Raw genomic sequence first — 23636 nt, forward strand, 5'->3', positions numbered from 1 at the left:
TGCATCTGGGAAAGCAGCAGAGGATGGCCCAAGTGCTGTACCCATGTGAGAGACCCAGAGGAGGCTCCTGGCTCCTGCCTTGGGTCCAGCTCAGCACTTGCCATTACAGCCATTTGGAGAGTGAACCAGCAGATGGAAAATATATCTCTCTGTCTTTCCCTCTCTTTCTCTGTGGCTCTATAAAATAAATATTTGGGGGAAAATTTTTCCAAATATAAATAGTAACACAAAAATATGGTTTATATCAAAAAGTTTCTATTCACGTATATCAAAGGAGATTAAACTGGTAAGAAAAGGCAAACAATAAGTCTTTGAGTATTATCTACCTTATTTCTGAATATAGGCAATCCCTAGTTATAAGAGGACACTTACTTTAAATAAAAATAAAGACTTTTGTACAAGGTGACAGAGTTGGATTTAGCTCCCCAAACATATGCAGACATTTAAACCCCAAGTTTTATGTTAATCAGTTAATGCACTGATCTTCATGGCTGATGAAGAGCAGAGGCTTCTCCTAACCACAGTGTCTGGGAGGTGGACCTTGTGGGAGTCCCTTCAGGCACTGCGGGCTTGCCTTTGGAAGGCCTTGGAAGGGTTGATTCTATCAACTGAGTTGTTTCCTGACTCTGCTTCCAGGGCTTGCCATGGAATCATCCTTCCACCGTCCTGCAGCGTCATCATTTGCTTGTACCTGTTGGTACACCTAACGTTGTACTGTGAACCTCCCCCGATCTATCTTAAGCCAAAACAAACCCTTTTCCTAAGAAGTTTATCTCAAGTATTTGTTCCAACAACAAAAAGCTGACTAATAAATGCAAAACGGATTCAGGAAATTCACTCTTGAGGGATGAATTAAATAAAATAATCATGAGTCTGAATGTGTTCTGATAATAAAAATCAACATTCCGAATTTTCCAATAAATTGAAATTATTTTGTTTTACTTATGTACAACTAATTGAGAAGTCCATTTTATCAATGAGCAAAAAGGTACCATCTTGAAATGTCCTACTAAGTTAAAAAAAAAAACTCACTTGTGTAAAAAAATTGTCGGGGCCAGCATTGTAGTGTAACAGGTTAAGCCGCCACCTGCAATGCTAGCATCCCATATATGGGCAAGAGTTCAAGTCCTAGCCGCTCCACTTCTGATCCAGCTCCCTTCTAATGAGCCTGGGAAAGTAGCAGAAGCAGACCTGGAAGATGCTCCTGGCTCCTAGTTTCAGCCTGACCCAGCCCTGGCCGCTGCAGCCATCTGGGGAGTAAACCAGCAGAGGAAGATCTTTCTCTCCCCATCTCCCTCTCTTTCTCTATAACTCTTCCCTTCAAATAAATAAAATAAATTTTTAAATTGTCTATGTTCAACTTATCAATAAAAAAACTTATACATACTGTGACTTTTTATCTAATTTTTTAATTTTTATTTTTCATTCCATTTGAAAGGCAGACGGAAATGGAGATCTTCCACCTGCTGCTTCACTTTACAACATCCAGGGCTCCAAGGATCGGCCAAGCCAAAAGCCAATGCTAAGGTACAACCAGGAAGTTAAGTTTAGGCAAGCTGGAACTCTGGGGCTCTTGTACCCCTCAGTGTAACCCTATCTCTTTAACTACCGGTTGGATATACCCATGCTCCGGGGATGCTCCTGTGACATCCAGGAACAGGGCACATGCTCAGATTCCACCCCAGTTGTCCGTCTGATTGGGGTACCACCACCTTCCTTACAAAAAAAGGCAGAAGGCAGGAGAGTTCTCTCTCCACAATGGCCACTCTTGGACAGACTACTCCCACTTTCACTTACAGGTACTATTCTCAGGGTTCTTTCCTCTCTCTCTCTCTCTCTCTGTCTCTCTCTCTCTCTCTCCCTCTTTCTCTCCTGTTCATCAGTAACAATTTGGCCCACTCATGTCAGATATTTCTCTGTGTGGGGTAGCCCATATGTTAATTCCTTCATTGTTAAATAATTCTGTTTCTACCTGCACAGGATATAAGTCTCTGCTTACAATTTTTTATCTCTGTGGGAAACAAAAACCTGGATTGGAAATTAACATGCATTACCCACATCACCAAGAGTCCAAAATTCAATCTGGATTACCCACATGGGTGGCAGGGACCCGGTTATTTGAGCCACCATGTAATGCCTCCCAGGGTGTACATTAGCAGGAAGCTAGATCAGAAACAGAGGTACCTGGACTTAAACCATGCACTCCTGACATGGGATGCCGATGTACCAAGTGGTGGTTGAACCCACTGAAGCAAAACACTTATGTTTAATTTTCTGTTCATCATTGAATAGCCAGTAAGTTTACAGAGTTCTTAAGATCATTAATAAGTTGATTATTTTATTACTATAAAGGAGAAGTTTCTTGTTTACACTCAGATTATCTAGAGGTATTTATTTATTTGTTTGAAAGGCAATGTTACAGAGAGGCAAAAGCACACAGAGAAAGACAGAGATCGGTATTCCAGCCACTGGTTCACTACTCAAATGGCCGCAACAGCCAGAGTTGGGCCAATAGGAAGCTAGGAGCCAGGAGCTTCTTCTGGGTCTCCCACTTGGGTGCAGGGGCCCAAGGACTTGGACCATCTTCCACTGCTTTCACAGGCAGATAAGCAGGGAGTTGGATCAGAAGTGAAACAGCTAGGACTCAAACCAGCACCCACATGGGACTACCACTACTATTTAAGTACTATACCACAGCGCCAGCCCCAAGGTATTTATTTTTTGACTGTTTATTGTACTGAACTGAATCTAAGTGACAACTATAAAAACTTAAATTAATTAAGTGGTTATAATGTAACATCATTATTAGAATTTTTAAAAATATTTTTGTTCATTTGCTACTATTGATACACCCTGCTAAAATAAGTGTCTTCTTCATATTTCACACTCTTGAAATGGATTCTCTGGACCTCTGCCACCCACATGGGACACCCAGTTGGAGTTCTAGTCTTCTGGTATCAGAGTGTCCCAGACCTGACTGTTTACAGTCATTTGGAGAGTGTATCAGTGGAAGGAAAGCTGCTCGCTCGCTCGCTTGCTCTCTCTCATCCTTCAAATAAATACTTCTTAAAAAAAATCTTGGCCGGCGCTGTGGCTCAACAGGCTAATCCTCCGCCTAGCAGCACCAGCACACCGGGTTCTAGTCCTGGTCGGGGCACCGGATTCTGTCCCAGTTGCCCCTCTTCCAGGCCAGCTCTCTGCTGTGGCCAGGGAGTGCAGTGGAGGATGGCCCAAGTGCTTGGGCCCTGCACCCCATGGGAGACCAGGAGAAGCACCTGGCTCCTGCCTTCGGATCAGCGCAGTGCGCCGGCTGCAGCACGCCAGCCGCAGCAGCCATTGGAGGGTGAACCAACGGCAAAAGGAAGACCTTTCTCTCTGTCTCTCTCTCTCTCACTGTCCACTCTGCCTGTCATAAATAAATAAATAAATACTAAAAAAAAAAATCTTAAAATTTAAAACCAACGTATGTGGCATTTGGTTCAGTCCCCAAATGCCTGCAAAAGTCAGGGGATAGGGCCAGGCCAAAGTCAGGAACCAGGAATTCCATCTGGGTAACCCACATGGGTGGAAGAGGCCCAAGCACTTGAACCATCATCTGCTGCCTCCAAAGGTGTGCATTCGCAGGGAGCTGCATGCTTTATTATTTTTTTTAATTTATTTTTCTCCAAAGAAACCATTTATTTAATGAGTACAAATTTCGTAGGTACAACTTCAGGAATATAGTGATTCGTCCCAACCCCACTCCCACACCACCTCTTCCCCTCTCTCCCAGTCCCAATCTCATTCTCCGTTAAGGAAAAAAAAAAAAAACAAACTGTTCCTCAACAGGCAAGACAAGGGCTGTTCAAGTCATTGCTTCTCAAAGTGTCAATTTCACTTCTACAGATTTCCTTTTAGGCACTCTATAGTTATCACAGATCAGGGAGAACATATGGTATTTGTCCCTTTGGGACTGGCTTATTTCACTAAGTATGTTTTCCAGATTTATCCATTTTCTTGCAAATGACTGGATTTCCTTTTTTTTTAGAGTTGTGTAGTATTCCATAGCATACATATCCCATAATTTCTTTATCCAGTCTTCTGTTGACAGGCATTTAGGTTGATTCCATGTCTTATATAGTGTCTATAGTGAATTGAGCTGCCATAAACACGGGGGTACAGATAACTGTTTTATTTGCTGATTTCATTTCCCTTGGGTAAATTCCTAAGATGGGATGGCTGGGTCATGTGGTAGGTCTATATTCAGACTTCTGAGGTATCTCCAAAGTGTTTTTCCATAGTGATTTTACCAGTTTATCATTTGCACCAACAATGGATTAGAGTATCTTTTTCCCCACATCCTCGCCAGCATTTGTTGTTTATTGATTTCTGTATGAAAGCCATTCTAACTGCGGTGAGGTGAAACCTCACTGTGTTTTTGATTTGTAACTCCCTGATGGCTAGTGATCGTGAACAGTGAACATTCTTTCATGTGCCTCTTGGCCATTTGTATTTCCTCTTTTGAAAAATGTCTGTTTAAGTCCTTTGCCCATCTCTTAACTGGTTGTTTGTATTGTTGTTGTTGAGGTTCTTGATCTCTTTATATATTCTAGCTATTAATCCTTTATCAGTTGCATTGTTTGCAAATAATTTCTCTCATTTAGTTGGTTGCCTCTTCATTTTCCTGAGGGCTTCTTTTGCAGTACAGAAGCTTCTCAATTTGATGTAATTCCATCTGTTGATTTTGGCTTTGATTGCCTGTGCCTCTGGGGTCTTTTCCAAGAACACTCTGCCTGTGCCAATGTCTTGCAAGGTTACCCCAATGTTCTCTAGTAATTTGAAGGTTTCAGATCGTAGACTTAGGTCTTTAATCCATGTTGAGTGGATTTTTCTGTAAGGTGTAAGGTAGGGGTCCTGCTTCATACTCCTGCATGTGGAAATCCAGTTTCCCACCACTAGTTTTCAAAGAGACTGTCCTTGCTCCAGGAATTGGTTTTAACTTCATGGTCAAATATAAATTGCTTGTAGATGTGTGGACTGATTTCTGCTGTTTCTATTCTGTTCCATTGGTCTGTTCATCTGTTTTTATACCAGAACAAGGATGTTTTGATTATAACTGCCTTGTACCATGGCTTGAAATTTGGTATTGTGATGCCTCCAGCTTCATTTTTGTTGTATAAGATTGCTTTAGCTATTCAAGGTCTCCTGTGCCTCCATATGAATTTCAGCATGATTTTTGCTAGATCTGAGAAGAATGTCTTTGGTATTTTGATTGGTATCACACTGAATCAGTAGACTGCTCTCAGAAGAACAGACATTTTGATGATATTGATTCTTCCAATCCATGAACATGGAAAAAATTTTCCATTTTTTTGTATCTTCTTCTATTTCTTTCTTTAATGTTTTTAATTCTCATTGTAAAGATCTTTGACATCCTTGGTTAAGTTTCTTCCAAGCTATCTGATTTTTTTTTTGTAGCTATTGTGAATGAGATTTATCTTAGAAGTTCTTTTTCAGCCACGACATTGACTATGTTTACAAAGGCTGTTGATTTTGTGTATTGATTTTATATCCTGCTACCTTACCAAACTCATATATGAGTTCCAATGGTCTCTTGATGGAGTTTTTTAGATCTCCTTTATACAGAATCATGTCATCTGCAATTAGGGATACTTTGACTTCCTCATTCCCAATTCAAATCCCTTTTATTTCTTTTTCTTGTCTAACAGTTCTAGCAAATACTTCCAGGACTATATTGAATAGCAAAGGCAAGAGTGGGCATCCTTGTCTGGTTCCAGATCTTAATGGGAATGCTTCCAACTTTTCCCCATTCAATAGGATGCTGACCGTGGGTTTGTCATATAAATTGCTTTGATTGTGTTGAGGAATATTCCTTCTAAAACCAGCTGCTTAAGAGTTTTCATCATGAAAGGGTGTTATATTTTGTCAAATGCTTTCTCTGCATCTATTGATGTAATCATATGGTTTTTGTTCTTCAGTTTGTTAATGTGATGTATCACATTGATTGATTTGTGACTGTGGAATCATCCTGACATACCAGGGATAAATCCCACTTGGTCCAGGTGAATGATCTTTCTGATGTGTTGTTAGATTTGATTGGCCAGAATTTTGTTGAGGATTTTTACATCTATGTTCACCAGGGAAATTGGTCTGTAGTCCTCTTCCTCTGTTGTATATTTTTCAGGTCTAGGAATTAAGGTGATGCTGGCTTTATAGAAAGAATTTGGGAAGATTTCTTCTCTTTCAATTGTTTTGATTAACCCCAGCAATGTTTCTTGCCGGGTAACCAAGGAGCCCTGATCGTGTGGAGCCTCCCAGTGCCCCAGCCACACTCTGAGTCCTCCCACACAGCCTCAGTGTGTTTTCACAGTCCTGGCACACAAGCCTCCCACAGTCACGAGTACCCAGCCCCTTGTCTGTTCTCACCACCAGACTCAGGAGTCTACACTTAGCTGGTTGCAGACACAAGCTAGCACAGCTGTTACATATGTCCAAAATGGCACCTGCTCTCTGTCAGCTTGTTACAGGACTCCTCTGCAGGATGATTGGAGAGAGAGAAAATGTGAAAACCCTAGTTTGGTGGGTACACTATACCCCATGGGGATCCAAGCCAGATTCCCTCTAGGCTCCCCCTGCAGCTTTTGCGCCAGTGGCTTGGGCCGCTGCAGTCTGATCTCACCTTGCTCTCCAACGCTGGTGCCAAGGCTCTCGGCAGGTGGGTACCAAAGTTGTACATGTGATTGCCTCCATGTAGGTCCATTATGGTCCTCCTCAGAGCTTCCTATGCGCTTTTCTCCCTAACTCTTCCCTGAGACTGCATTCTTTCTTCTTTTTTTAAACTTTCTCCTCCTGGACTCCAGCAGCAAGCTCCCTCCTTACTCTGCCGTCTTAATCCACTCCCCCATAATGCAGGAGCTGAATGTTTAACGGAATAATTCTACCTAGGTAAAAGTTCATTGGTCTGTGGGGTTTTTTTGTTAGTGTTGTTTGTTTTTTGAGAAACTTACCTGTCCTCTTTTCCCAGGATACTTCTGAAATTAGATATATAGTATTTATACACTATAATTAATTAGCCAATTTTACTTGTTAGTTGTGAATTAATTTCAAGGGAAGCGTCAAACTTCATTTTACCATTTTTTTATATAGTGCCTTTTATTTAGAAACATTTCTATCATTTATTTATTTATTTATTTATTTTTAAAGATTTATTTATTTATTTGAGAGGCAGAGTTAGAGAGAGAGAGAGAGGTCTTCCATCCATGGGTTTACTCCCCAAACAGCGACAAAGGCCAAATTGGGCCAATTCAAATACAGGAGCCAGGAGCCAGGAGCTTCTTCTGGGTCTCCCATGTGGGTGCAGGGGCCCAAGGACTTCGGCCATCCTCTGCTGCTTCCCCCAGGCCATTAGCAGAGAGCTGGATCAGAAGAGTAGCAGCCAGAACACGAATCAGCATGGCAGGCAGAGGCTTAACCTACTATGCCATGGTGAAGGCCTCCTTTACCATTATTTTCTGATGGAAAAATATGAGAACCTTGACAGTTAACCTAGGTCACAGAATTAAAAAATCACTGGCATCTACTTCAAAGGGACATTTAAAGATCATTTTGCCTAAATGTCATTTCAGATTTGTGTGATCTAAGACCAATTTAAAGTATAACTCAACCTCAACAGTGACAATCAGGATTACCAATGCACTATGTGATAAAACGGAATTCCAGAGATTAAACTAATATTAAAATATAAACCATCTTAAAGATTACTGACTTACAGGTGAGCTGAGTTGTTGAGCTAAATGTGATGCAGATCCGAGAACCACTAATTTATGGTATACTTGATTTTTTAAATGAAAATAAACTTAACTAGCATGAAAGGTTTTAAATGTTAAAAGTTTAACATCATCCTATCTTAGATTTGGATAAATCTGCATGTGTTGTATTATTTTAAAATAAATGCTAAACAAAAGTCTAGAAATTCAAACTGGTAAACAAAGATAAAATACAGAAATTATCACTTTAATGTAATACCATTCAGAAGCTATTAATATAAAATCACAAAACAAATGAGAAAACAATTAGGTTTTTTAGTAACTTTTCCTAACCCCAATATTATACAGCACATTCCCTTAAACATTTTCCAATACTTTCAATTGTCTATTGTTTCAAAAAGGTAAAACCCATGTTAAAAAGAATAAAAGCCACACAGCTTTATGGTATGTTTTACATGAAAGTAAAAAGAAAAAACAAGTACAGAATTACCCCTTATAAAAGCAGCAGAAGCTCCTACATAATCAACCTATAAAACTCATCTATAACAGGGTTCAAAGAAGTTAATGCCTCTAGGCAATGAGATAAAGACAATTCTTAACTATAAATAGCTGTCATTTTGAAGATACATCCCAGAATTCAGTTTTTCTCTAATAAGAACAGAAAGTAAATGAAAAAATTATTTGGAACATGCTCCAGCATGGAGGGGATGAATAAATATCATCCTAAGTTTCAACAGAGGGCATTTTGTTTACAAACCAGATGATAAAACTTTAAAAATAACAATAACAGAGATAAGTAGCCCTACCTTGAGAATAAAATTAAAAGAACCAATATTAAAGCAACTTATGCAGGGCAAGGAATCAATTTAACTACCATATAATTTCATTTTTCTTATATTCTTAAAGGAAGTATTCTTTAGGGCACATAAAATAAGAGATAACCCAATAAAGAACGAAGTATTTTGATAAATCTTATGTGTCTCATACTGAACAGCAGAGAATTAAATATAGTATAGTACAAAATTCAGCAATAGATTATAAAGTTAATATGTAAATACCAATAACCTGGTTTAAAGTGGTGAGGGGAAAGATTTTGTTAGTAAAAATCACATTTTTAATTCAAAATGTTTGATGAAAGTTGTATATTTTAGTTTTTTTAAAGATTTATTTACTTGAAAGGCAGAGCAACAGAGGAAGAGAAAACATGAAAGATCTTCCATGCACCAATTTGCTTCCCAACAGCCGCAACAGCCAGGACTAGGTCATGCTGAAGCCAGGAGCCAGGAACTCCATCCTGTCTCCCATCTGGTTGACAGGGCTCAAGTACCTGGGTCATCATCTACTGCCTTCTTAGAGCCATTATCAGAAAGCTGGATGGGAAGCAGAGTAGCCAGTACTTGAACCAGAACTCTGATATGGGATGCTAATGTGGCAAGCAGCGGCTTAACCCACTGCACTACAATGCTGGCCCTGGAAGATGTATATTTCTATGTCACTGAAGACATAATATTTTTAAGTATAGGTCTGTAGTTTTATTAAACAACTTAGACATATCTTGTATGTCTTAAAAATAAGCCTCTAATAGCTTGTCACTACAATGATTTCAAAAACTACCAGTTTGATAGTGCATAAAGGTATTACTCAAAAAAAAATCTAAAATAGTTTTGATGTATACTTTTTCACATTCATCTCTCCTGAAAATATATGATGCAGAATTTTAAAAGAACATCCAGCCTCAGAGGCAATACTCCCTCAAGAATAACTGATAAAGAAGGAGCTGTGAGCAGAAGCTGAGATAACAGAAAAGCTAAGATCAATAAAGATAATTGAAGAGATAACAACTGCCCCCAGGTCACTGTTTTAAGATGGTCAAACTGTGCGCATGCATACATAAACATTCTTAGATGGGTGCACACACATGCCCACACACACAAACATGCTCCACTGAATTCTAAAGAAATGACATAAATAGAAAGGAAAAGCTATGTTAAGAAAGGAAGGAAGGGAGAAAATAAAAATACATCAGAGGGAGAAAAGCAAGTCACAGAAAGAAATCTGACTACATCAAAATGTGTGATTCACAGTCTTTAAGTGGCATTAACACATAATAAAAGATTTATTATAGGGTAAATGCAAGCTAGACAAAAGAAAACTATGAGTTAAAATATAAAATAATTGGGGCCGGCACTGTGGCACAGTGGGTTAATGCCCTGGCCTGAAGCATCCCATATGGACACCGGTTCTAGTCCCAGCTGCTCCTCTTCTGATCCAGCTCTCTGCTGTGGCCTGGGGTAGCAGTGGAAAATGGCCCAAGTCCTTGGGCTCCTGCACCCATGTGGGAGACCCAGAAGAAGCTCCTGGCTCCTGGCTTCGGATTGGCACAGCTCCAGCCGTTGTGGCCAATTGGGATGAACCATCGGATGGAAGATCTCTCTCTCTCTCTCTTTCTCTCTCTCTGCCTTTCCTCCTCTCTCTGTGTAACTGACTTTCAAATAAATAAATAAATCTTAAGAAAAAAAAATCTTAAAATATATATATAGGCTGGTGCTGCGGCTCACTAGGCTAATCCTTTGCCTGTGGCGCCGGCACCCCAGGTTCCAGTCCCGGTTGGGGCACTGGATTCTGTCCCGGTTGCTCCTCTTCCAGTCCAGCCCTCTGTTGTGGCCCAGGAAGGCCCTTGGGCCCTGCACCCGCATGGGAGACCAGGAGGAAGCACCTGGCTCCTGGCTTTGGATCAGCGCAGCACCCAGCCATAGCAGCCGCTGGGGGAGTGAACCAACAGAAGGAAGACCTTTCTCTCTCTCTCTCTCTCTCACTAACTCTGCCTGTCAAAACACACACACACACACACACACACACACACACACATATATATATATATATATATATATATATAAAATTGTAATACATATTATCCACTATGGCACAGTGCTAGCCCTCATGTAACATATATTATCAAAAGCAAGCAAGACCCATATAATATGGCAGGTATTCATAACAGCTTTATACTTTGCAGTTTAAAATATCTTTCCTGAAAAAGTGGTTTTCTGTGACTAAACTTAGGAGTTACGTCATCTTACCTTCCACAGAAGGTGCCTGGTCCTGAGCTGAATACAGCATATCCTTGAAAGCCTATTTAAAAAGAAAGAAAAGCAATACATATAATCCTAAGTAAACTTTATATTGATGGTATTTGAAGCTAAAAAAAATCCATTTTAATATCCAATGACTACATATTGCATCCTACATTGAAAATTTAATTAAATACTTTAGCTTTAAGAAGCTAAAATCCAAATATACTTTCACATCAATCCAGCACTATCTAAGATGGGAGCTACAGGGCAGTCAATTGGCACAGTGGTTAAGCAGATGTTGGGGACACACACAACCCATATACAAGTGCCTGGTTCAATACCCACTCTGCTTTCAATCCAGCCTCCTGCTAATATGCACCTTTGGGAGGCAGAAGGTGACAGCTCTGGTGGTTGGGTTCTTGCCACCCAAATGACAGACCCAGATAGAGTTCTGGGCTCCTAGTTTCAACCTGGCCCAGCCCAGGATCCTGCAGGCCTTTACGGATTGAGCAAGAAGAGAGGATAACTCTCTTTCAAATAAATAAAAATAAATTATAAATTTTTTTAAATGGGGGGATAATCTGTATACTTTAAAAATTAAAGGGCACTTGGATAAGGATGAGATATCATAAACTCTTGACTAGGAAAAAAAATGGTGCAAGAAAATGAGAACAAAGTTCTAGAGAAATTCAACAGCACTTTTAAAAGTTCACAGAAAATGAAATTGAAGATAAATTCATTTTAATGCAAAAAAAAATTGAGAACCATGCATAGTTTCATCATAATATTCATTTTCCATGAACTTTTTGGAAGTAAAATCCTATATCAGAATCCTGAATTTAAAAAAATGAAGAACTGAATATATGATTTAAGTATAGTTTTACCATTATAGCGACATATAGATAACATACAATTCACCATCTTTATTATTTGTAGGTGTATATAGTTTCTGTAGTGTTAAGTACTTTCACACTGTGCAAGCAAGTTCCAAAACTCTTTTTCATCTTGAATACAAACACAGGTTGAGTTATACCTCATTCAATTTGCTTAGAAAGTGTTTCACATTTGAGTTTTTCAGATTTTTATTATATTTTCAGACTTCAACGGCTAAGCAACCTAAAGTAAAAATCCAAAATCCAGATGTCCCGAAATCTAAAACATCATGATGATCGTCATGTAGAAGTACTGTGGATTTTAGATTTTCAGATTAGGGATACTCTATCTGTAATTCTCAACAAACATCTGGAAGGTGTAAGAGTTTAAGATGAAAAAGAATCCAAATTTTTATTTCTCCCTCACCTAACCCATGTATATTCGCTAACAACACATATTTAGGTCATTTGGACTGTTGGAGTCTGATTATCAGTAAACAGTTGGAGACCGGATGAGAAAAATTCTCAGTATCAATAAAAACAACACCTCTACCTCCTAAAGAAAAGGATTCAACCTATGTATTTAAGAGGCAAAGAGAGAGAGAAGAGGCTTCCACTCACTCACTCCCAAAATGACAGCAACAGCCAGGAGTGGGCTGGGCACAGAAGTCAGAAGCCTGGAGCCAGAAACACAATCCAGCTTCATCACATAGGTGCAGGCACCTACCCACCTGAGCCATCACTGCACTGGCAGGAAGGTGGAGGTGGGAATGGAATGCAGGCTCTCTGATGTGGGATGCAGATGTCTGAACTACTCACTGCTCCTCAACCCTTTTTTTTTTTTTTTTGAAGATTTATTTTATTTATTTGAAAGAGTTACAGAGAGAGGTAGAGACAGAGAGAGAGAGGTCTTCCATCCGCTGGTTCACTCCCCAGATGGCCGCAATGGCCGGAGCTGTGCCGATCCGAAGCCAGGAGCCAGGAGCTTCTTCTGGGTCTCCCACATGGGTGCAGGGGCCCAAGGACTTGGGCCATTTTCCACTGCTACCCCAGGCCACAGCAGAGAGCTGGATGGGAAGAGGCTGGGGCTTTAACCCACTGCGCCACAGAGCCGGCCCCTCCTCAACCCATTTTAACCCTAGTTAACAGGGTTGGCGCTGTGGTGTAGCAGGTAAAGCTGCCGCCTGCAGTGCCGGCATCCCATATGGGTACCAGTTTGAGTCCCGGCTGCTCTTATTCCGATCCAGCTCTCTGCTATGGCCTGGGAAAGCAGCAAAAGATCGCCCAAGTTATTGGGTCCCTGCACCCACGTGGGAAACCCGGAAGAAGCTCCTGGCTTTGGATCAGTCCAACTCTAGCCGTTGCAGCCAATCAGGAAGTGAACCAGCGGATGGAAGATCCCTCTCTCTCTCTCTCTCTCTCTCTCTCTCTGCCTCTCCTCTCTCTGTGGAACTCTTACTTTCAAGTAAATAAATAAATCTTAAAAAAAAAAAAAATCCTAGTTAACATCAACCACTTTTCTTCCCAGGTAGTGAATCACAGACGACTGGCTGAAGATATATTCCTGTGGTGAACTCCCCTTGATAAGAAACCTAGGCCCCAACCTGACTGAAGCTGGGTTATTTTTCTGCACAAGAACAGAAATTGGATCCTCAACTTCCCCTTTCTGACACAAAAAGGCAAAATCCCTGTATATAATATGTAAAATCTCCACCCCCAAATGAGTATGCAACACATGTAACACACTTAGTGGGTATGTGTGCCCACCTTCTTTCAAATAAGCATGCCCTTCCCAGAACTTCCTCAAAACTTAATAAATATTAACTTTCCTAGATGCGAATCCTATGAAACTGATGACTCCTAGCTCTTCAGGGAGCCTGATTTTGTTCACAAAATCACCTTGCTAAACCAAGTATCTTTTCTTCTGTTTACAGCTCAAATTGCTATCTGTGTGCTTCCCCTCACACATGCTATATAAGAACTCTCTGGTTTCCTTCCTGATTCCACTAGCGTCAATTAAGTTAAGGCTCCAGGGCAGAAGAGCAGGTCACATGCTGAGGTGACTTTATTCAGCCCGGTAGCTTCAATTATCATCTAAACAGTGGTGATTCCCAAGCTGACTCACAAGTTTCCTCAAGCTTAGCACAACCGACATTTGGAACCAGATAATTCCTTGTTACAGGGTGGGAGTGCTGTTATTTGCAATGCAGGATTTTTAGCAGGATTCCTGGCCTATAGAGACCCATTAGATAAATATCCCCTGGGAGGCAAAGCAACCATCACGGGCAAGCGTTGGAGCAGGTTAAACCACCACCTTCAATGCCAGCATTGCTGGTTTGTGTCCTGGCTGCTCCACTTCCAATACAGCTGCCTGCTAACGCACTTGGAAGAGCAGTGGAAGATGGCCCAATTGCTTGGACCCCTGCACTCATGCAGGAATCCCAAATGGGCTTCCAGGCTTCTGGCTTTGGCCTGGCCCACCAGCCATTTGGGGAGTGCGAGTGAACTAGCGGGTGGAAGATATCTCTCTTTCTCTGTAACTCTTTCAAATAAATAAATAAATCTGGGGCTAGCACTGTGGCATAGTGGGTAAAGCTGCCCCCTTGAGGTGCAGGCATCCCATATGGGCGCCGGTTCGAGTCCCAGCTGCTCCACTTCCCATCCAGCTCTCTGCTATGGCCTGGGAAAGCAGCAGAGGATGGCGAAGTCCTTGGGCCCCTGCATCCGCATGGGAGACCTGGAGGAAGTTCCTGGCTCCTGGCTTCAGACTGGCACAGCTCTGGCCATTGTGGCCAACTGGAGAGTGAACCAGCGGATGGAAGACCTCTCTCTCTCTCTCTGTCTCTCTCTGTCTCTCTGCCTCTCCTTCTCTCTCTGTGTAACTCTGACTCAAATAAATAAATAAATCTTAAAAATAATTTAAATAAATACATATTTTTTTAAGGATTTATTTATTTGAAAGTCAGAGTTACAGAGAGAGAGGGAGAGAGAGAGATAGACCTTCAATCTGCTGGTTCACTCCCCAGAAGGCCGCAACAGCCGGAGCTGTGCCAATCCAAAGCCAGGAGCTTCTTCCAGTCTCCCATGCAGGAACAGGGGCCCAGGGAGTTGGGTCATCTTCCACTGCTTTCCCAGGCCATAGCAGAGAGCTGGATCATAAGTGGAGCAGCCACTACTCAAACCAGCGCCCATATGGGATGTCGGCAATGCAGGTGGTGGTTTTACCCACTACACCATAGCACCGGCTTCAATAAATCTTAAAAAGAAAAAAAAAAAAAAAAAAAAAAAAACACTCCTCTCCCAGAACCATGAGCTTACAGCCATTCAACATATAAATATCAAAAGTGAAAAACTAGAAGCCAGAGTAACCCACACTTTTTTAAAAGAGTATTCAAGTCTTAGTAAATGATATTTTTACTATTACTTGCTTTGCTTAGTGACCAACAAGCTAATCCCATGACTAACAAATCTAACATCAAGAAAAAGGAAAAAATTAAAATTTTAAATTAATACATTTTTGTTCATTTTATCCTATGTTTTACACAAATGTTTGTTGGAAAATTAAATACATATAGAAAATTTTAATATCACATATGCTTAAATTCAAAAACATTCACTAACATTCACCATTTATATATGTAGAATCTGGGGCAATACAGTAATAGATTTGAGATATAATAAAAAATAAACATTTGGTTTTTGGGTTCAGTTCCTGGCAACAGAACTCCTAAAACTTTTGGAATTTACTATCTGTTTTATGCTAATGAGATGGCTCAAGTAGGGGAAGTGAGGGGAAGGAGTCTACATAGTTTCAGGATAAGAAAAAACAAGTGCCAGGTGATTAAAGGGCTGGACCTGTAAGTCCTCCTCCAGACATCCGGGAGTGGGGGACAGGCTGGAGGTAATCTTCAATGGAAATGACTTGCTCAGTTGTGCTAGGTAATGAAACCTCCACAGGAACCCTCAAGCATCAAGGTTCTGAGAGTTTCCAGGTTGAACACACTAAAGTGCTGGAAGCAGTCGTGGAAGCCCTGTGCCAGCCCCATCCTTATGCTTTGCACTAGGTATCTCTTCCATTCAGCTGTTTCTAAGAGGGCTCCTTTGTAATAAATCTGTAATAGTAAGTATAATGCTATCCTGAGTCCTGTGAGTTACAGAAATAAATCTACTATGGGATGGGAGTAAATAATATCAGACACATGATTGAATGAAGTTTTCTACTTTGGGGTAATAATAAGAATGTGTATCAAAATTAAATATTATCAGGAACCAAATAAACCCCAATGGATAGTAAAGTGATCTGCACATAAGAGAAGCTCAATAAATCATTCTTGAATTCAAAAGGGTTTTTTCTCTAAAGAAAATTACTTTAAAGATGATTAACAAAGCACACTGAGGAGAATCACTGACAGGCAATGAAAATAAATTTGCAAAAAGAAAGCTTAGCAAATTAAGTTTTTAAAAAATGAATTAAAATTATATAAAGAGAAAAGTGATGATAAGTCTTCATTCTGATTATAAAATTGAATCTGATTTCATTTAAACCAAGACAAATCTCAACAAAATCATGGGCAACTCCTTTAGCTTCTTACTGCTTAGTTTTCGTCTGACCAAGACCCTCCAGGGTTTTGGTATTAATAGTCTTTAGAGAACTCCATAAACAGGATCCCATTCTATGCCTGTTTAGAGAATAGCCCCCAACCAGGAACAATTAAAAAGAAAAAAAAAAAAGAAAAGAAAACCCTAATAAGTAAAGTCTACATTAGTACCTACGGATTCTTTGTGCATTACCAAGAACACTTTCTTGGTTTCATAGCAGTACATCCAAATAACAAAACAATAAACTCAGGAAGTCTTTTCAATTCACACTACTTTACTAGAAAGAAATCCAATACTTTATAGAAAATTCTAAATTTTTATAATAAATAAAAATATGTTCATGTACACCACAGAAGACTTCTTTCATTTCCAAAGAATTGAAAACAATCCACGATACTGGCATCTTTACTGTAATTTCTGAATGTCAAATTATTTTTGATATGTTGTGGAAATATTTATAAACTAGAACAAAACTAGAACTTCAAACAACTCATTAACAGTAAAATCTTACAAATTAAATCCAAACATAACCACAAAGCCAGTATTATTCAACCAACCATAATAACCCATTAAGTCCCAAGTTTTAAATTCTGTGAATATTTCAACAATATAATATTTATTTCAAAGTTACCATAAATGACATTTATTGCTCAATTTAAATTTTATAGGAGTTGACTGATAATATACGTATTCTTTTGAGCTTGGAACGCCTATCTCACTTTGTGCTAGTATGATGTGATGCAGTTCTTCAAGTACTTGTCTCTACACAAACACAGCACAGCAAAGTAGGAGTTATGGCATGGACAGTGTACATGAAAACCAACTGCAACACTTACTAGCTGTGTAATCTTGAGAAAATTAATTTCTCTGTACTTCAGGACCCTCTTCTGTAAAATATTTTTAGAACTGTGGTCACTGTGGTCACACTTATCTCAAAAGTCTACTGTGAGGTTAAAAACCCTTAAAATATAAATTCTTACATGAATTTTCATTATGATCATATATGACAGTACTTAGAACACTACACAGAACAAAGAAGATGCTCCAAAGATGTTAGCTTATAGCATGTGAACTACCACAAAACTTACATCAAAAATTGGGCTATGGCCACATTTGGCCCTCTACCAGACGACATCAAGTATGCATCACATATTTAACTCAACACAAAGTATTGTAGTTCTATCTGGGGCCAACGAGACCAAATAAGCACAAATAAAGTACTGCAATCTCCTGGCATTACCAGTTTATAAGAAGTTCATCTTGATAATCTTCAACATGCTCCTATTTTATTTCTAGTTGACTGATGATGAAAATACACAGTATCTTTAATTCTCACTGGAAAACTACAGGCTCCTAAGAAAGTACAAATATAAGCAGATCCCAGTTTGAGTATACTTTAAATAACAAGGTCTCTTAATTATACTAAATTAGCCAATCTGAAAAGAATACTTCAGGGCAGACATTTGGACTAGAGATTAAGAAGTCAGGATGTCTGTGTCCTGTGTCAGAGCACCTGGCTTCAAATCCTAGCTCTGCTCCAGAGTCCAACCGTCTGCTAACGCGCACATTGAGAGGCAGCGGACAATGGCCCAAGTGCTTGTCTCTCTGCCATTCACATGGGAGACCTGGATTGGGTTCCTTCCTCCTAGCTTTGACCTGGCCCAGCCCAGCTATTGCAGGCATTTGGGGAATGGGCCAGCAGATGGGAGCTCTGTGTGCGTGTGCGTGTGCGTGTGCATGTGCGTGTGCGTATGTGTGTGTGTGTGAAAGAGATAGTATCTCTTTTTGCCTCTCAAAATAAAAAAAATTTAAAATATACAAACAAGTTACAATTCACAATTAAGATGTGCTCTCTTACATTGTTAAATTTTAGTAGCCACAGTAGATCATCTCTAATGTCATTTCCAAAACACAGATGGGTTTTACAACCCATTTAAAAGATGTCAGAAGCTAGAAAAACTCATACTTCCAAACAGCTAACCATTCACCTAAGACCATACTATAAATATTTCCACCACCATCTATACAATATCTAACCTATGTTACTCTTATTCAACATTCATTCAAAGTCAGTACAAGGGCTGGCGCTGTGGCATAGCAGGTAAAGCCGCCACCTTCAGTGCCGGCTTCCTATATGGCCACCGGTTCGAGTCCCGGCTGCTCCACTTCCAATCCAGCTCTCTGCTATGGCCTGGGAAAGCAGTAGAAGATGGCCCAAGTCCTTGGGGCCCTGCATTGGTGTGGGAGACCCAGAAGAAGCTCCTAGCTCCTGGCTTTGGATCAGCACAGCCAATTGGGAAGTGAACCAACAGATGGAAGACATTATCTCTCTCTCTCTCTCTCTCTCTCTCTCCTCTGTGTAACTCTGACTTTCAAATAAATAAATCAATCTTCAAAAAAATAAGTCAGTACATTGCAATCTATTCGATTAATAGACAAAAACATAAACACAGGCATTTAAAGAGAAAGAACAAAGAATATTTGCTCTCATAAATCTTTAGTTATAATCATTATTAACAATGTTCATAATTGGATAAAATTTACATTAGCCAGTTTAACCTAAACAACTTTTCTAAATGGAATCCTTAAATAAAATTTACAGTCTTAAAAATATGAACTTTATGTGCCTGAGAAACACTCTCATCTCTTTTTCAATTTCCACTTCTTTTCTACATTATCTTTTTATTTATTTCACCAGAAACAATGGGAAGTCTGAATAATGGGCAAGTCAGTTACATCTGACAAGGTTTCTATGTCTCATCATCAAGAAATCAGTAATGATTTCCTGATACTAAAATGCATGGAACATTTCTATGAATCAAATAATAAACCTCAAAAGAAAGCATCTAGCATTCTCAGGTAACTGAATAAATAACCAACATCCTAAATAATCTTCATTTCTATCCCTATATAGAAATAAACTAATTTACCTTTGTTTTTCATGACAAAAATAATTTCAGTAAAACCAATATAAACTCTTATACAAGTTCTTATATTCTAGTACAATTTAAAATGCATGTACTCTTTGGAGGCCAGCATTGTGGCATGTGGGCTAAGCCTCTGTCTGCAGCACCGGCCTCCCATATTGGTGCTGGTTAAAGCCCCCTCTGCTCCAGTTATGATTCAGCTGTCTGTTAATGGCCTGGGAAAGCAGTGGAGGACAGCCCAACTGCTGGGGCCCTTGCACCCACGTGGGAGACCTGGAAAAAGCTCCTGGCTCCTGGCTTCAGTTTGGCCCAGCACTGGCTATTGTGGCCATTTGGGGAATGAGCCAGCAGATGGAGACCTCTCTCTCTGTTTCTCTCCCTCTCTCTCTCTCTGCATCTCCGACTTTCAAATAAATAAAATAAATCTTTTAGAAAAATAAATTACTGTACTCTGTACATATGTAATCCAAAGACGATATTACATTAGAAGCATTATACATAACTCAAAATTTTCTTGGAATCAAAGTATTCAGGCAGAGGCAATTTAATATACAGAATCTGTTACATTAAATTTTAATGTAATATAATGTTACATTAAATTTTTACTGAGTTTAAATATATATTAATGTATGAAATATACATAATCTATAAAATAAGAGGAGCTAATTTGGAATATGTCAGGCTATAATCATATTTATAAATATGCACTAACATACTCTCACATCTGTTGACAAGGCTTTTGTTGTTTCCATATGGACATCCTGATGTATATCCATGGCTACATGTCTGTTAACACAAACTCAAGATGTAAAAATTCATTTCATTTTCTTCCAAAAGCCTGCTTTTCAGAAATATTCTCAATCTCAATCATCACCTCACTCACTCAACAAATATGAATTAGGTACCTACTACATGTAAGCACTGTTCTGGACTCCTGGGCTACATTATTAGAAAAATTAAAAGCGCTATACTAGCGGCGTTAACATTCTTATGTTTTCCTTCTATGTACCATGCATTTATATAAGGTCTAGTTTAGCCAAGTCCACTACTGTAACTTATTTTGCACTCATTCTCTCCTATTCTTTTCCCTCTGTTTTTTTTTTTTTTTTCAGCAAACTCAACTAGTTTACCTACCAAACAGCTGTGAAATAAATACTGTCAAAGCAAGTCTGATTCTCCTGCTCAAAACCTTACAAAGATTTCTCCATGGCCTCAAAATAAAGTATGCTAGCTTCGAAGACAAAAAATGATCCAATTTACCTTTCTAGGTTTATTTTCCAAACTGGGGAAAACCCCTTTCATCTGTACAACCTAACCTCTCAAGCCAAAATGAATTACTTCTTATTTTTAAAAACTTTAATACTTCTTTTACATCTCTGCCTCTTTTAACAATGGCTGTCTCAAACTGGAATTCCCTCCCATACGCTATCTTTTAAATCTAACTTCCAAATCTTAAATTTAAAGGATTATGCTTTCTTGGGATTCTTTCATCTTGAAATAATTGCTCCCTGGTTTGAAATCCAGTGATAGCATTTAATATTTCTACCCTATGTTTTAATTATTTATCTTGCCACTATTTCCTCCCCAATTTGACTATAAGGGCAGGTTTTTTCCCACCTTGCTTATACTTGTACAAAAGAGGCACACCATAATTATTTACAGATTTAATATAATCACCAACAAGATTATTAAGCTTTATTCACTCAGACATCATTGGACACCTACTCTGTGTATTATGTTAGGCTTTAAAGAAACAAAGCTAATTCAAACAAGAGAAAAATAGATAAACAGGGGCTAACATTGTAGTAAACGAGTTAAACCACCACCTGAGATGCCGGTATCTCATATGAATGCTGGTTCAAGTCCCAGCTGTTCTGCTTCCCATCCAGCTTCTTGCTAACATGCCTGGGAAAACAGCAGAAGGTGGCCCAAGTACTTGGGCCTCTGCCACTTACATGGGAGACCTGAATAGAGTTCCAGGCTCTTGGCTTCGACCTAGCCTAGCCCAGACCATTGCAGTCATTTGGGAAGTGAACCAAGCAGATGGAAGGTATTACTCTTTCTCTCTACACCTTTCCACCCTTCCCCACCTCTACCTCCCCAACCCTGCCGCCCATAAGTCAGCCTTTCAAATAAATAAATAGATCATTTTTAAAAATAGTGGGGCCAGGGCAGTGGCGCAGTGGGTTAACACCCTGGCCTGAAGTGCTGGCATCCCATATGGGCACCCGTTCTAGTCCCAGCTACTCCTCTTCCGATTCAGCTCTCTGCACTGGCCTGGGAAAGCAGGAGAAGATGGCCCAGGTCCTTGGGTCACTGCACCCACATGGGAGACCCGGAGGAAGCTCCTGGCTCCTGGCTTTGGATGGGCACAGCTCCGGCAGTTACAGCCAGTTGGGGAGTGAACCAGCAGATGGAAGACCTCCCCTCTTCTCCCCTCTCCTTCCCTCCCTGTGGCCAGTTGGGGAGTGAACCAGCAGATGGAAGATCTCTTTGTCTCTCCCTCTCTCTCTCTCTGTAACTCTTTCAAATACATAAACAAATCTTTTTAAAAATAGCTAATAAATTAGAATATGTTCAATAATAAAATTAATGATCAAAGAATAAAGGCCTAAACTAAGAAAAACCAGAAAATATGGGAAAGGGAATTACCAAGAAGAAAAATAGATTAGAGAAACACCTAACCATAAGCTAAGGAAATTAACAATCTCCAAGATTTATTTATTTGAAAGGGAGCTCTTCTATCCACTGGTTCACTCACCAAATGCCCACAACATCCAGAAGCAGGACAGGCCAAAGCCAGGAGCTAGGAATTTTATCTGGATCTCTACATGGGCGGCAGGGACCCAAGTCCTTGGGTCATCATCTTCTGCCTTCCTAGGCACATTATCAGAAAGCTGGATCAGAAACAGAATACCCAGGCCTGGAACCAGCACTCCAATATGGCAGCTTAACCTGTTACAATGCAACACCTGCCCCTGGATTTCCAAGGTTTTCATCACAGGTGTCTTGGTCCTTATAGGCTATTTCAACTGGCACCTTGATCTTTTCCTAAACTCTCGATAATAAGAAATATATTTTCGTTGTTTATAAGCCACGTAGTCTATGACATGTTTGTTATACAAATCTAAACAGACCAAGACACCTGGTAAAAGAAAGCTGCTTAGTGATACTAGTAATGATTAATCAGGAAAAACATCAAAGAAAAGACTTGGCCAAAGAAAACAAAGGAGTCTAGACTGACAGACCACTTCAGATATCCACAGGACAACAGAGAAGGTCAGCAGACGGATTAAAAATAGAGAACTACGATTTGGAAGGCAAGTCAGAACTAGCAGTTAAGAGTTAGAAACCATCTGTATAAAGGTGATTTGAAACTGCTAGGCTTGAGGTGAATTAATGTCTCAGAAAGTAAGAAGTGGGCCAAGGAGAGAATCCTTTGGAAGACAAAGACGCAGAGAAGACAGTAAGGAGAAATCAGGCATGTCCAGTGTCACAAAAATTAAAGCATAGAAGATTGCTCTGAAAAGATGGCAGAGCAGAAAGCACCAGGAATCTATCCAATGTAACTATTTTGGAAATCTGAAGGTTTCACTTATCTGCAGAAGGCTGTCGAATCTCCAGGGAATGCTCAAAGAGTAAACTGGAATTAGTCTATTTCAGCTTCCAGCACAGAAGCTGGTAGGCATCTCTCACACCCAGCAGGGAACTGTGCACGTTTTCCTGGAGTAGTCTGCACAGTCCCAACGTCAGAGAGCTGTACAGTGATCACTGGAACTTAGGAATACTTTCAAGCAAATCAACATATACTTTGTGAGTTTCAGAAGGAAAGGGAAAAGAGAAAGGGATAAAGAGAATATTTAAAGAATTAATGGTGGAAAACTTGATGCTAGAGATAAATATAAACATTCAAGAAGCTCAAAGAACTCCTGAAACATGAACTCAAAAGAATATACACCGGGGCGGTGATGTAGCGCAGTGGGTTAACGCCCTGGCCTGAAGCGCCAGCATCCCATATGGATGCCGGTTCGAGACCTGGCTGCTCCACTTCCGATCCAGCTCTCTGTTGTGGCCTAGGAAAGCAGTGGAAGATGGCCCAAGTCCTTGGACCCTGTACCCATGTATGAGACCTGAAAGAAGCTCCTGGCTCTGACTGGCGCAGCTCCAGCCATTGCAGCCAACTGGGATTGAACCATCAGATGGAAGACCTCTCTCTCTCTCTCTCTCTGCCTCCTCTCTCTCTGTGTAACTCTTTCAAATAAATAAATAAATCTTTTAAAAAAGGATATACATCAAGATACATTATAATCAAACATTTGTAAGCCAAGGCACAGAATTTTGAAAGCAGCAAGAGAGAACTGCTTCATCATACACAAGGGACCCTCAACAAGATAATCG

At 39.9% G+C, this 23636-nt stretch overlaps 1 protein-coding gene across 1 annotated transcript in view; it reads right to left on the reverse strand.

The window, feature by feature from the left end:
• Positions 1 to 23636, reverse strand: part of XPR1 (xenotropic and polytropic retrovirus receptor 1) — a 214127-nt gene that overhangs the window by 163442 nt on the left and 27049 nt on the right. Inside the window, exon 2 of the mRNA XM_062192940.1 lies at positions 10847 to 10898. Coding sequence (XP_062048924.1) covers positions 10847 to 10898 — 52 coding nt within the window. The remainder of the gene's footprint in view (positions 1 to 10846; positions 10899 to 23636) is intronic.

The sequence above is a fragment of the Lepus europaeus genome, chromosome 5, assembly GCF_033115175.1.
Source record: "Lepus europaeus isolate LE1 chromosome 5, mLepTim1.pri, whole genome shotgun sequence".
Taxonomy (NCBI): Eukaryota; Metazoa; Chordata; class Mammalia; order Lagomorpha; family Leporidae; genus Lepus; species Lepus europaeus.